This window comes from Chelon labrosus, assembly GCF_963514085.1.
Source record: "Chelon labrosus genome assembly, chromosome: 5".
Lineage (NCBI taxonomy): Eukaryota > Metazoa > Chordata > Actinopteri > Mugiliformes > Mugilidae > Chelon > Chelon labrosus.
Window position 1 is genome coordinate 23032975 of NC_140341.1, and position 14899 is coordinate 23047873.

The window sequence follows — 14899 nt, forward strand, 5'->3', positions numbered from 1 at the left end:
CTTCTCTCTGATATGTTTGTCTAGCTGCGCCTTCCGATGACTATGCTGAGGCGTGGGATTTTCCTCGGGAGTGGATGTGACTTTAGGATGCAGGAGGAAGATGAAGTTGAGTGGTAGTCGTCGGTGCACGCTCTGATACGACACGGGAGACCTCGCATCTGCAACGTTGGCTGAAATCCTCAGATCCAGAGTGGACCAGACGCGCTCGATTTATGTGGACAACAGCCAGAGAGCAGGATGAGGTGCCTCCGTGACTTTTTAAACTGCACCTAAGAGACAGAGGCTGTTGTTTTATTTTTTTATTTTTTTTTTTACCCTGCTACTGCTGCAGGAAGAGACGTTTTATTTCTGCAGCCGCCTGAAGGAGTTGGGATCTTGCACCTGAGTGGATACTGGGAAAACAAATACGACAGAATTGTTTTCTTCCTCTCTTACCTAAAAACGTGAAAAAAGTAAAAGAAGCATAGACATGAAGAAGTTTCGGAAGGTGTTGGACGGCTTGACCACCTCCTCTCCGGGAGTGACTATTGGGTCCCCATCGTGCGGCAGCGCGGCCGGGACTCCCACCGCGGCGCCAACTCCCAAGGAAATCGACGTCCAAGAGACGCTAGTGTCGGAAAACTTTCAGCTGTGTAAGGTGGGTTATTGAAGAGTCGCGTTCAGCTGCAGCCTTGCAACTGGAGTTAGAAGTTAGGTCCACAGTCCATACTCAATAACACGATCTAACACATCGGAGTCTTGGTTTCCCTCGTCTTTTTTAACATGTCTGCATGTGCTTATATGTGCTTTAGTGGCGCGGAACGGGGTGGTAGAAGTTGAATCTGTTGCGAGTTCAGCAGCTGATCCGGTGATCCTGGTGTTCTCTGTGTTGAAACTTCAGCACCACGGTCAGCTCGTCTCAGATTTGAGACAAAACCGCAGAGGAAGGGAAAGCGTCCAAAGCTTCCGACAGCCTAAAGCTCCTGTTACTATCTTTTTTTTCCTCCCTTTGCTCAAGAACCTTAAAATCTAATCATATCCGCGGTCATTTTAATAGTCAGCCGTTGTCCATCTGTATAAATATCTTACATGCGTGCACAGCTAGTGAAGCTGGCACTCGGTGTGTGTTTGCGCACAGTTTTGGGTGCACTCTAGCTCCAGCCAGTGTGTGCAGTATGGCTACAGTGTATGCGCCCAATCACTAGTGTGCTCTATAGGCTGCAGAAGCTCATACACATGTGCCACAAAGAGTCCAAAGGAAGTCAATAAATAGCAGCAGAAGCAGCGAGCAGACACGAACGGTGTAGGAGCAATGACATAACTGGTGTCCCTCCCTTGCATAAAAAAAAAGAAAGTGCACATCAAGCCAGCGGAGGGACCCGCAGTACTGTCCTAGCTGATGCGCTTTTCACAGGGAAGGAGGGAAAAAATGAGGGAGGGGTGCTGAATGGGGGGTATTTATAGCTCCTTCTGCTGCCCATTGCAGCCTCCCCCTTTTTATTTTTTATCCGGATGCATTTTGGAGCTGACTGCAGCAATTATTCCTCACTCTAAAAGAAACGGGGGTAAATTCTGGCTATGGCTGTGAATAATTTATTGAGGAGCCAAGAGAAATGGGGTTGTTTTGAGGAGCTGTATTATTATTGGGCAGAGTAAGGCTGGTGCTGGCGGGGGTGGGATGGAGGAGACCGAGGGAGGGATGTTGATTCACAAGCTGGAAAGGATGCTGCAGAGCACCCTATAGCAGGCAGGAGAAATTGCTAGAAAAGAACAGCATGGTCCCGTGCAGGAACCTGCTCCTCCTCATCGAGCGCCTTAATGCATGGCTGTATTAACTGAACTTCTCACGAGAAAGCCCTCCTTTCCACTCCCGTCACATTTCATTTGTGTTTTTTAGCATGCAGGTACAGGTTGAATGTCTGTACTTGTATATATGTGTGTGTGTATGAAAGGGAGTGAGCTAAGAAGCCAAAGAGGGAGGTGGAGCAGCGGAGCTGCACCGGTTACATCTGTCAATTTATTTTCCCAGTGCAGATATGGCTCCAGGTGGGAAGGAGAAGTTGTGTTGCTTCATTATATCATTACAAATGTGATGATATAATGGGCATGTCGATTATCCTTTCATAGAGTTATAGGCCTGTTTCTACCCTTATCATACATGACAAGGTGTTAAACATCAGTATTTTCCTCAGACAGTGATTTAAACCCGTGTTCAAACGTATTTGAAAGTAGATGTTGAACAAAGTCAGTATTTTGATAGATGGAAGAATGAAAAAAAAAAACCTTCCTTGTTACCGTCTCTCTCACCATCTAACAAGGATTCTGCTGTCTCATGTTATGCCGGGCAGAGTCTGTGATTCAGACATGTACACACACAGTCTGTAAGAACCATGTAATGAGTAAAAAGATCTGTCTCCACTGACCTTTATCCTTATTCACTGAGCTAGAATATATGACCATGCTGTATGCAGCAGAAACAGGGTTGTTCCCATCCAGACTGAAGAGGAATTTTATGGAGTTCTGTCTTGAAATAAACAACAACGTTTCCTGGTTGTAAACCAAACACACAGCATCCAAATATTCGGTACTCACTAGGAACACAGAGAAGCGTTTGAAATCAACAGAGATACACACATGGCATCTGTCATCTGAAGTCACCGTCTCCATTCACTGCCCCAAATATTTTTAGAACAGATCTAGGTGTACCGGTGGGGATGCAATTCGGCGAGCTGGCGCAAGATGTGTGGGAGGTCTTGGCTAACTTCTCAAAGTTAGTCATGACTTCTGTCCTCGCCGTGCAGTGTAGGAAGAAGCAACGACTCAGTTTCTATTATACAGCACTTTTTATGTGTTTACAGTTTGCACGGGGAGCTGCAGAGGAGCGTTTAAAGCCAAGGCGCTGACTCAAGGTTTTAGTGAAATCTCACTCGGGCGGAGGGAGCAAACAAAGGAAATATGAGCTAAACAAGTGGCTGCGAGGCTCATTGATTGATTTCTTTCCTGTTAAGAGCAAAATGAGTTCATTTTGAAGTAGAAAGTGGAAATGAACGAGAGAAACACTAAAGTGCACCGCATTATGTTGAGTGGTTACTGAATTAACAGGACTGAATATTACAGGAGGAAGGTATTTATAAGAATGGTAAAACATTTTACTTCAAAAGGAACCATAAGAACTATTGTGACCAAACATTAGCCAACATTGCCATCTAATTTTTTTATATATACAGGATATTGTTGTGCAAAAATGTGTATTAATTTGTTTGATGTTATAGAGGGCTTATACCTCACTTATGGACTAGAAAACAGCAAATGGCATAGCTACAAACTCACATGCTGCAAATGGGCATTTTTAACCTGTAAATGTTGCATTAACTTAAAACAAGTGTAAAATTGCGGTCCTTTTCTAGCTTGAAAAGAGAAGTCAAAAAAATTTCAAGTGTTCATTTCAAACAAGGATAAATAATGGTTAAGCCATCCAAAGAATATATAATTGAAAGAGAACTTTCCCTCTGACTGAAACTACAGTAGATTGGCCAAAATATGGTCAGGGTAAATAAGAACATGCCCTTTTCACCGGCTTATGAAAGGCAAGCTCGTGAACTTTGTTAAGGACCGGCAAACTGGGTCAGAATGGCCAAATGTCAATGGAAATAATGTAGGTGAAAACATTTTTAGAGTGAGAGAGGTCAGAGGGAATGGCCAGACTGTCAGGAAGCAAGTATGCAAATAATAGCTTGGAGCAAATGTTTTATGCACAAGGGTAAAAGTAAAAAAACAAATAAATTAATAAATAAAAAACAAGACTTAAAGTAGGTGTGCTAATTCATAAAAGGCCACAGTGGGTTAGCAGAACATGAAGAGGACCTAAAAGTGAGAACTGGATGACTAAATGGTAGAAACACACTCCACAATCCAAACACATCTTTATCCGTGCTTCCACATGCTGATGATAGGACCAGGATTTGGCGTAACCAGCTTGGATCCTGGATCCGTACTGTCTTGTGTGAGCGTCACAAGCTGTCGCCGCCGCTGGTGGTGTAATGATGCGGAGTGTTTACTTGACGTGCTTAACAACAGCGAGGCATCATTTCAGTGCCACACACACTGTATGTCAACACCGTCGCTCACCAGGTGCATCCCTTCATGCCCCATCTCAGATGCGTAGGTCCAGTGTTCATCAACTCAGTTTGCAGTCGGCCTGCCCTGCACAACCTCCAGATGTCAAACGAGGATAGCAGTTTTGGAATGAGATGGTGGGTGGAGTTTGTAATATGATTGCTTTTTCAAACACTCCACAGGAAACCACAGAGCTGCAATTACTTGAATGAATGCCTCAGATAATTCAGGGGTTTCTAGAAAGGTAAAAGCGTTAGGGTTAGGGATTTTTTTCCGGGGGTCACTGAGAGGACTTTTTTTTGGATGTTGATTACAAGAGCTGCATTTGGGCTTTTCTGTTATTTCTGTGCACTACAGAGCTCTAAGAGCTGGGCTCTTAACTTGAAACATGAGATTATTTTGTCTTCACAGCTTGTGTCCAAAATACAGTGCAGTGTGAGTCAAGCAATCACAATCATCTATGACGCAGTGTAGTGTAAAACATATAATTTGTATATCTAAAAGCAGAAGCTCTTTAAAATAGTAAAATCACAGCTTAATGTGCACATTTGTATTGCCAGGCTTTTGTCATTTGCATTCTGGAAAGTCCTTGCCCCAAATGACTTCATTCATATTGCATGTGTCACTTATTTTACCCCATAACTTTTCTAAAGTGAACTACTGACCAGAGACTTTCAATCAGTGAAAAGTGATGGCTTCCATATTCATGAAGTCCTTGTCACCGTGAAGAATACATGACTCTAACCCTATTAACTGGAATTCCTGAATATACTCTTAGCCACAGATGTGTGTAGGCTGACGGAATAAATACAACTTATTCTCACAGTTGAGAGCATACTTGAATGTACCGCTGCCTTGTAATATAGGGTAAGTTCTAGCTTGCCCTCGCTGCATGTTCAAGAGTGCAATCTATTGCTGGACTGCTACTGCCACCACACACTTGAAAACATGAGGCAGTGATTTAGGTACAACCTGGATGTAGTTTAAGATTGCAGGACGAATAATTCTGCAGCAAAGTAAGCAACTGTTGTTTTAATAATCATTCTGTGAGCAATTGTGATTTGGTGGTGTGCAGTCTGTTGCTTGCAGCTCTTCATCTGGCAGCTCACTGTGGCTGTTCCTTCTCATTCCATCTGTCCCTGCAATATTTTCAAAAAATACAGCTGTATTGTGTTGTAGAGGCATTTTAGATGAACGACGGCAGTGCTAAGGTCACTGATAATAAATTGTATTCCCCGAGAACACTCCACTTGACGTGTTTAGATGTGAAGCTGCAGCAGTAGGAAATGTTCGGTTTGCATTAGCAGCCATCCCTGAACTATCATCTCGTGTTGATTTACCATTCTGCATTCCGACTGTCCAGATTTCTGTTTATAGAGATTATATTAGCAAAAATTTAATTAAAAAATGTTGCCTGGAGATGGTTGGGGTGGATGGGAGGTATACAAAGCACTCAAATCGCAAGCCAGGAAACAAAAGCAGATTATGCATTTCTAAAATGATGTAATACTACCTTGACATCATGGTGCTTTTCCATTTGCTTCTTAAGGAAAACTATTGTTATTCTTGGATATGTATGGTATCTGGGAAATTGGTGGCTGTTTTACTCTACTTACATCTGCAGTTGAAAAATCATGATAGAGCTCTATCAAGTTTTAAGTTCATTACTTTTTATTTTTTTTAATCTGGAGCTTGTTAAAGGGTTCACTACAGGGACAACTTGACCTCATTCACATTTCTAATCTCCTTTAATAAACAATTCATCTCAAAAGGGGATGTATGATTACCCATCACACCCACATGATCATGTTTCAAATTAAAAACAGTTTTTCCAACATCGTTTATATGTCCATTAGGACATCAAGATATGACTAATTTGATGGAAGGATTCAGCTGCTTAGTCCTGCAGTTTGAAAACTGAAAACATTCTGTTGTATATAACACTCCATAATGATCTGACCCATGCTTGAGGATTTTAGGTAATGCAGAGCCTGCTTTGTTTATACAGAAACACCTTAACTTTAAAAGGACTGCCATAAAGATTTTCACATATATTCATGGTCTCTGGATCCCTTGACATTTCTATTAGTGCCATTAGCAGAATATTTCACTTATCCTTTGAAAAACAAACATTCAGGAACGCAACTATATGCTACGATATGATACGAAACGATACGCCTACCTTTACTGATCCCCTTTAGGGGAATTTAAAAAACACACAGAAACCCATGCATTCAAAGTACTGTACAAAGGAAGATTAAATTGGAATAATAAAAACTGAATATATGGAATAATGGTTTAGTAGAACCAGTTAAAAAAAAAGAAAATTAAACATGTGTATACACATATATACACATGCTTGTGTAATGTCTGTGCTATATTGGATGAATCATATTCACAACTCTAATCATAACTGATAATCATAATTACTTCTCTGATCCCCTGACTTGCACCCTAGTGGCACGGTGAAGTCGATACAGAAAGCGCCAGAATACAGAAACTTGACACTCCCTCCAAAGATGAACTGTTGTACTGGTGTTTTCATTTAGCACCGTCATAATGATAGTCTCAGAACTTTGGTTCATGACTTGCAAGATGGCCTTCTCAGCCTTGAGAGTGCGTTGTATTTTATGCGTCTAAGCAAATATTTGCATCGTAACATGCTGAACTAAGGTCCTAGCGGCTACATCGTCATTGTTAACATGATAGCTTGCTTTTTTGACTCATTTGACCGATGACAAATTGAAACTGACTTTTAAAAACAATCACCTGTCACAGTTTGTCATAACATCAGCTAGTTAGAAGGAGTGTCTTGTTGTTCACACATTTGAAGGTACTTGAACAATGTGTTAATTAGTTGCATATAAGATAAAGCATTTGAACCCAACAGAACCCTGTGTTTCATCTCTCACTGCACACAGTGCATTGATTAACGTATGTGTTAATGTTACACTGAAAGACACTCTATAGCTGTTATTTCTCACATTTGCACCGCAGTGACTAAATGTTGAAGCCGCGTACAGTATGTTTATGTGTAAACCAGTAGCATAAACATTAGGTTTTAGTGTAAAAATGCAAAAGATCAGGTGCAAGCACTTTGTCTACGTCTCTCAGTTCAGAGGTTACGAGTCGGGGCCTTCCCTCTCCTTCTTGTGACAGCATGAGAGTGGGCTTGTTAAGATGGCATCACCTCACTCCCTCGCCAGCGACCCCACAAGCTCTCCATGGGAGTGATGACTCAGTGGGTTGACTTCCAGCTAGTCTCACATTACCATGTGTCGGCTGCCTGTCAGAAGCCACAGTGTGGGATCAATTAAGGAGGAGCTGATGTCAGGCAGAGAAGAGAAGATGAGGGACGGGAGGGCCATAGGTGGGGAGACACTCTGTAAACTGTGTATAAGTGCGGCATACGATGTTCAAGAAGTGCAGAGTGAGATTATTCATGATGCACCATGCATTTTAACAATTAACTAAAAGTACTTTTTTGATACTCCATGTGTCACCTGTGTTTCTTGCTGTTTTATGGAAGTGACACAAATGTCCATGCAAATATTACAACGCCAACATGAATATTTTAAATGAATTAATTGAACAAGTTATTGAACTTCTGTGTCTAGAAGCAGTGCTCACTGAGATAGGTGTAGGAATGTCTCATTCTGTATGAAAGCATTGTAAATCATATTCTACATATTGTCTGCGCGTGTTTGACAGACTCCTTTTGATTTTGTGTGGGCTTTCAAAACGCTTTGTCTGTTCGCTGACAGACCGACTGCCTTTCTCACCTCATGCTGTGCAAATATAATCAAGTGAGCCTTTCAATCAGCCCTTCATTTCACTCAGTTTTCCACCTCTCCACTCTCAGGTAGAATGACCCCATGTAATCCATCGTTTGTGTGACCTGTGGCTGAGAATATGCTGTGATCTATTTGCATGTTCTTACAGAGAAAACCATCAAATTGGGTTTCTCGTGGGAAAGCTTTTTTCATTAAAGTTAGAACCAGAGGCTGTGAAAACCACCTCAGGCTACTTTCAGGGCCACGCCTTCTACTGACAGGCCCCGTCCGCACTGCGTTTTTGTTTGTTTTTCATATCATGATAGCTCAAGTTGCCATGGCTGCATCATTGCCCAAGTCAGAGGAAAAAGGAGATGGTAGAAACACGGTTGACTCACAAGACACAGTTTTTAATTTAATATAATCCTTTACTGTATGTCGAGATGAGATGTCCAACAAATTGTCTTCATGACTAAAATGCTCTTGCTGATGTTCCTCTTTCACGTGGCCACCTGCAGAGAAACATCAGCAATGCACATTTCAAGCATGTGTTGCTCTTTTTGTGCCAGGAAATACAAGCAGAATTTTAGTGCGCTAGTGCGACTGCTGAGAAGAAATTTAATTATGAAAAAAGAGTCACTTGGTACTGGAACTGTGGCTGCAAAGCTTTAAACCAACAAGGAGTTTCTGCCTCATCTCTTCGAGTGGGCAGTGGATACCCTCGGCTCCCAAGGGCTGCACTCTCAACCGTCTGACAAACCTCACTGACTTGATGTTGCTCTAGAAGTGTCTGAGGTGTATGTAGAAGCCAGACTCTTTTTTTTTTTTGTAATTTACAATAAGTAAAATTGTACGGGTAATTGATGGGACAACTACAAATATTACAGTTATGTATTGTACAATTTTATACAGATCCTCTACTGCCTTAAAATGGACACAGAAGATGCATTTTCAGCTGAATAGATTCAGTTTTAACATGCCATATGTTTTAGCCACTGTGCCATGATAGCGTGCAAGTGAATCACTAACCGCATTAGCTTGCAGCCTAATAACTATGTATGAAATCAGTTTAACATCTTGTAAATGTGGTAAGTGCAGCTCTTCAGACCATACCACAAATTAGATTCCTAGGAATCTAAAGCAAAACAAAAATGACACGCCAACCATGTGCAAATGTGGTTTCTTTTCTGTGATCGTGTGGGGGCAGAGAAGTAACACTCCTACTTTATTCATCAAGCCTTGGGGCCAGCGCTGATGCCACGACTGATTCAATGACATGCCTGCTGCCGTGGTTAAAAGGTTAAACCGCATATATGATGCATCCACACATGGCTGCTCTCTGACCCCACGGTTGCATGAAAGCGCAACGTGAAGCCCCAGCCCACAATCACAACAGTCATCTCCTCCGCACACTCACATGCACAGATAAGACTGCTTTGCACTTGCACAAAGGAATGATGTGTCTGTCACGCCCACGCTTTAATGTGAATACTGGGTCAGATGTGAAGAACAATGTTAAATGCTCCCAGATAAAAAGGGGCTGTAAGAGTGCAGCATTTTCATGTGAGTGACATTTTATTGATGTTGAACAGCAAGGCTACAGCATGCGTCGCAGTCATCATCAATGGCATTTTGATGATAAAGCAATTGTATAAATACAATACAAAGTACAATTTAGACGAATTAAAATAATAAATACCTCTGAGAATAGTTTTGAGAAGACTTGCCTATTATTGTAAAGGAGCTTGGACAGAAAATGTACAATGACCACAAGTCTTGAACATGTGTCCGAACGTGTGGTTGTGTACATAATGACACAAATGAAAGTAGGCACGTATAGACGACAATGTGTGACTAACACCTACACTGTACATGCAACTTCTCCCCATTCCTTCTGGCCACACACAGTGTGGTCTGCAGCTCTAATAAAAATGAGGCCCCTAGAGTCAGCAGAGAGGGAAGCTTCTCCAGGCTCATTCATTCTTTTTCATGCTCCCAAGTTCTCACACTGCATTCTCACCCTGTGAATGTGTATGCAGCAGGCACATGGAGGAAGTGCTTATTAGATAAGCCTCAGCTTCTGCGATGAATGAACGTCTCTACATTGTTTGGCTCTCGGCATGATATAGAAGTACACCTCAGATCACTTATTCGGGGCTGGGTTTTATATCCCGCTTGCTTGTTGCTGCACTCTGTGCATTTGTTATTGTGTTTTTGGTTTTCACTCAATCTTTTCATAGTAGCAGTCATTCTCCTGGTGGTTTAAGTCACCTGTTGATGAGAGAGTGGGTGTTTTTATTTGCATTTCCTGTTGTGAATTGAAAGCTTGTGTTCGCACCTTCTGATGTAATGGTCTAGTACAAACTGGTTCATGTCTAGTCGAATGAGTAATATACACCAATCAGGCATGACATTATATCCACCTTCCTAATATTGTGTAGGTCTCCCTTGTGCCTCCAAAACAGTTGTGACTCATCAGAGAATGGGCCTTCTGAGGGTGTCCTGTGGTGTCTGGTAACAGAATGTTGTTAGTGGGGGCCTTTGGGTCCTATGGGTTGAGGGGAGGAGCCTCTGTGGATCACCCCACAGCTACTTGATCAGTTTGGGATCTAGTGAATTTGGAGGCCAGGTCAACACCTTGTGCAATTCTTCATGTTTTTTGAGTTGTTCCTAAACCGTTTTTGTGTGTGTGCCTGTGTCAGGCTGCATCCTGGAGATGGCTGCTGTCATCAAGGAGTGTCATTGCTATGGGGTGGGGGTGTCTGGTCTGGTCTAGGTGGGTGGTACATGTCTAAGTAACATCCACATGTATGACAGGTCCAAAGGTTTCCCAGCAGAACATTGAATTGTCACAAGATGGTCAGTTATTTACTTCTCCAGTCAGTGGTACATGCCATTGTCTGCTGAAGAAATTTTCATCATCAGCATCACGATCATGCTGTGTTTTGTAACCACCGTATTTTTCAACCCTTACTTGACATTCAGAAATCCTTGCTTTCCTCTTCTACTCCTCCAAAACGTCTCCTCGCCGATCTGTGTTCAGTTATGCTTCTTCTTTATTTTGGGCAGCTACCAACTAGATCAAAGGAATTTTAGAGCAACCTCGAAATAGCTCTCTCCAGACACTGGCGGGGAAAGCCACGTGTATCTCCGTGTTTTCGTTTTTGTATCATACGCTCTCATGACTATGACTCTCTGAAATTGGAATTGAGGATAGTGACGGGAAAACTCCACTTATCACTGCTGTGCTGTCTCTTATTGTGACAATTAACCTGAGGGGACAAATACTGTAGCGCCTTGGAGATGCAGGTGAACAATTTGTATTCACAAGGTCAACACATAACACACATAAAGGCAAAATGTATGAATAATGACTTCACACAACAATGCAAGATGATGCTCATTCACACATTCAAGTTATGTTTCTCATTTTTTATTCTTTTAATATTCAGATTTGTGTACACCTCTATATATACATATACATAATATATACAATTTTTTTATTCCAAACTACGACTGCTTTGTTTTTAATTTAAGGACTATTGCAACCTTTTAATGCTGCAATTTGGTAAACCTAACAATACATTATGAATATTGTGACAACAAGAAAATAGGTTTTTCTTGTGTTTGACATAATCACACTTTATTAAGATTCTTGTTGCTAGTAACCGGTTGCTTTAAAAAAGCATTTTTTTCTGCTACATTGCTTTCTAAAAACCCTTCCCCTCGTACTGCACCTGCTCTGACATCTGTACATAAGCAGGATGCGTCCACCAACAGAGGCCGGTTATGTCATTCACGCTTGATTTGCCCTTATGGATTTGCACACAGCATTGTCATGGCAACACCGAAACAGAGCCATTTGAATTTGAAATATTAGTCGCACGTGTCCTTCATTCACTTAGAATCATCATTTGTGACTCTGAGTTAAATATTCCAGTCCCCCCCACATTTTTGTTTTCAATACTACTGGAGATATTGTAGTCTACAGATTCAAAAAGACTGATTTTTTGATACATATAAAATACAGAATTTTTTTTTTGCAATTCTTGTTCTTCCAATATATATCATGCTTGCATCCCTGCTCTCTCATTCTTTTCAAAGACAGCTAATATCAGAATTATTGTTACATTCTGTCAAGTTATATTATCGTGTTTGCAGAAACTGAATGTGAGAAAGTAAAAAATACAAATATAATTCCTTGTTGAAATCCCTTAAAAGGCAGAAAGGGTTACTAACTTAAAACGTCTGCACAGAGGTTCACACCAAGGCATTTTTATTCTCATCCACAGGACTGGTGTTGCTGTTTAAACCTTTGAAAGTAAATGAACTTATGTGGGGGAACAGCATGGTTCACAGCAACCATGTATTAACTAATGCAGCAATCCAAGGGCAGTACCTACAATAGGGACATGGGATTAGACTGTCTGTGATACATGCAGGTAAAACACCTGTGACCTGTTTACTCCGTGAGGCAATACAAGAAGAGAGGAACGTGGATGCAAGAAAAAAATCAGTTATGAATTTTAAGCAGTCCCAATAGCCTACATGATCACTTTTTTTCACTCTGCTAAATGTATTGTAGTCTACAATGTAATGGAAATTCATAGCCAGCATCTATACAAAATATATCATTGGGACAAATAAAAAGCCCAACTACACTAGAAACTGCTGAACCATACCACAACATATGCTGACATTTAGATGCAACTCTGCACATATAAATATATATATGTTCCATATACATTAAATATTAAATAAACACCCGTTAAACAACAACAGAAACAATGCAGGAGATACAAATTATTTGAGTGTACAGTACACAGTTCGCGCATTTTGGTCCCTCTTGTGTTCCGTAGTCTCATTGACAGGTCGACAGATTCGCGCGCGCGCAAGCTAATATCTTCGTCTTTTGACGTGAGGCACCGGTTACCATGCTGTCCTTGTGCACGACTCTGTTAAATTTAAAATCGCAGTTTAGTTAGTGGAGAAATACAAAATAACTTTTAAATGTACTCCGCATGCTTCCGTGTTTGTTGCCACCGGGGAACTAAGTCTAAGTGGGAAAAGTTGTCTTTCGTGTTTTTTCTTATCACAAAAATTGACCGGACAGTGTTTAGTCTATGCTAACGGCTAAGAGCTAAGTTAAGTTAATTTGAAAACAAGACGCGCCCCAGCTGCGATTTTGAAGCCCAGAAGTGGGACGACAGGCGGACTTCTGCAAATATATTTAAAGGTCAGAGAGGGCTCCCATTTCAACAAAGGGATTCAACCGTTGGTAAGGTTTATTTTGTGTCTGCTGGTTTCATAGAAAACTACCAGAAACTAACTTTTCATGTTCTAATTAAGCAAAAACAGGCACTCTAAAAAGCGACTACATGTGGAATTGGTAATTAACATTAATACACTTTTAATAATAAATGAGCACCCTGTGCCATTGTGTCTGCTGGCTTTACGTGACAAATAAATTAGTTTCTGGCACATTGTGTGTAGTGTATGAAGATGGTATGGGTCGTTTAAATTTCACAAGAAAAAAGAAATGCAGTGAAAGCCATGATCTTCTATATGCACTAACGTTTCTCTCCATCATTGCTTATCTGTTTCCCTCTGCTGTCCACACACATTCTACTCTCACTATGTATTATTCACCACCTGTCAGTACTTTTGCTTCAAATTGCACATCACAAGTGGCCTCTTCATCCATTCTTGCATTTATTCTTGGTCTGTGACTATGTGCAAAGCGTCCCTTGTGATTTTGTTGTTGTATGGATAAATGTGTCCAAACATCATCGAGGTCAGGCTATAGAGTCAGCTCAGTATGTGTAACTGTATCTAAAGTCCTCAGTAATGTTGCTGTGTAGTGCCATGTGCAGTACTGAAAGGATGAAGTACTGAATGATTTAATAAGTGGGGCCCGTTACTGTGACCAGTCTCAGCATAACGCTGTAGGAGCTAGAAATGCTGTGGAATGTACATGAATGTAATTTGTATACTGCCTCTACTTAGATATTGCTAGGCCTAAAAGTGCAACATGCAAGATGCTATGCAACATCTTAATCTTGCTAGCTGCTGAACAATGATCCATCCACCATTCATTAATACGTGCACCTAAATATTGGATAGCAGGGCTTAGTTTCCCTGTAGTAGTTGCTGAAAGCTGTCTCTGACATATTTTCGAGATATCATTTGTCAGTTGGTGTATAAACATAATGTCAGCCTTTCAGTAGTATATGCTGCTGTTAATTGTTTAGACATGTCTTTAGCTTCCACCCAACAGTCCTGCACTAAATCTTGCCTTCATTAACCTCATGGTATTCTGCATTTGGTTAAAATAACCACGAAAGCCATTGATTTAATTGTGTTTTATTTGGAGTCTATGCTTTTTAGTACTATTGAATTGTATTCGGCTGTGCCAACTTATGTTTCTATTATTTTGACAGCACCATTGTGGTCAGTGGGTTAGGCTAAATAATAGAAACACTACACACACAGAACCACACACTACTGTGGGGAAAATAAGTATTTGATACACCGCAGATTTTGCAAGTTTCCCCCCTTATAAAGAATGGAGAGGTCTGTAATTTTCATCATAGGTACACTTCAACTGTGAGAGACAGAATCTAAAATAAAAATACAGAAAATCACATTGTATGATTTTTAAATAATTAATTTGCATTATATTGCATGAAATAAGTATTTGACACACTAGAAAAACAGAACTTAATATTTAGTACAGATCCAATTACAGAGATGAAACGTTTCCTATAGTTCTTGACCAGGTTTGCACACACTGCAGCAGGGATTTTGGCCCACTCCTCCATACAGATCTCCTCCAGATCTTTCAGGTTTTGAGGCTGTAGCTGGGCAACACAGAGTTTCATGTCCCTCCAAAGATTTTCTATTGGGTTTAAGTCTAGAGACCTTGAAATGCTTCTTACGGAGCCACTCCTTAGTTGCCCTGGCTGTGTGTTTCAGGTTATGGCCATGCTGGAAAATCCCAGCCACGACCCATCTTCAATGCTCTTACTGAG

General features: G+C 41.0%; 1 protein-coding gene across 1 annotated transcript in view; it reads left to right on the forward strand.

Moving 5' to 3' along the window:
* Window positions 1–440: 440 nt before the first annotated feature.
* The window catches only part of stxbp5l (syntaxin binding protein 5L), a 130212-nt gene continuing 115753 nt past the window's right edge, over window positions 441–14899 (forward strand). Inside the window, exon 1 of the mRNA XM_084544728.1 lies at window positions 441–637. Coding sequence (XP_084400854.1) covers window positions 470–637 — 168 coding nt within the window. The 5' untranslated portion in view covers window positions 441–469. The remainder of the gene's footprint in view (window positions 638–14899) is intronic.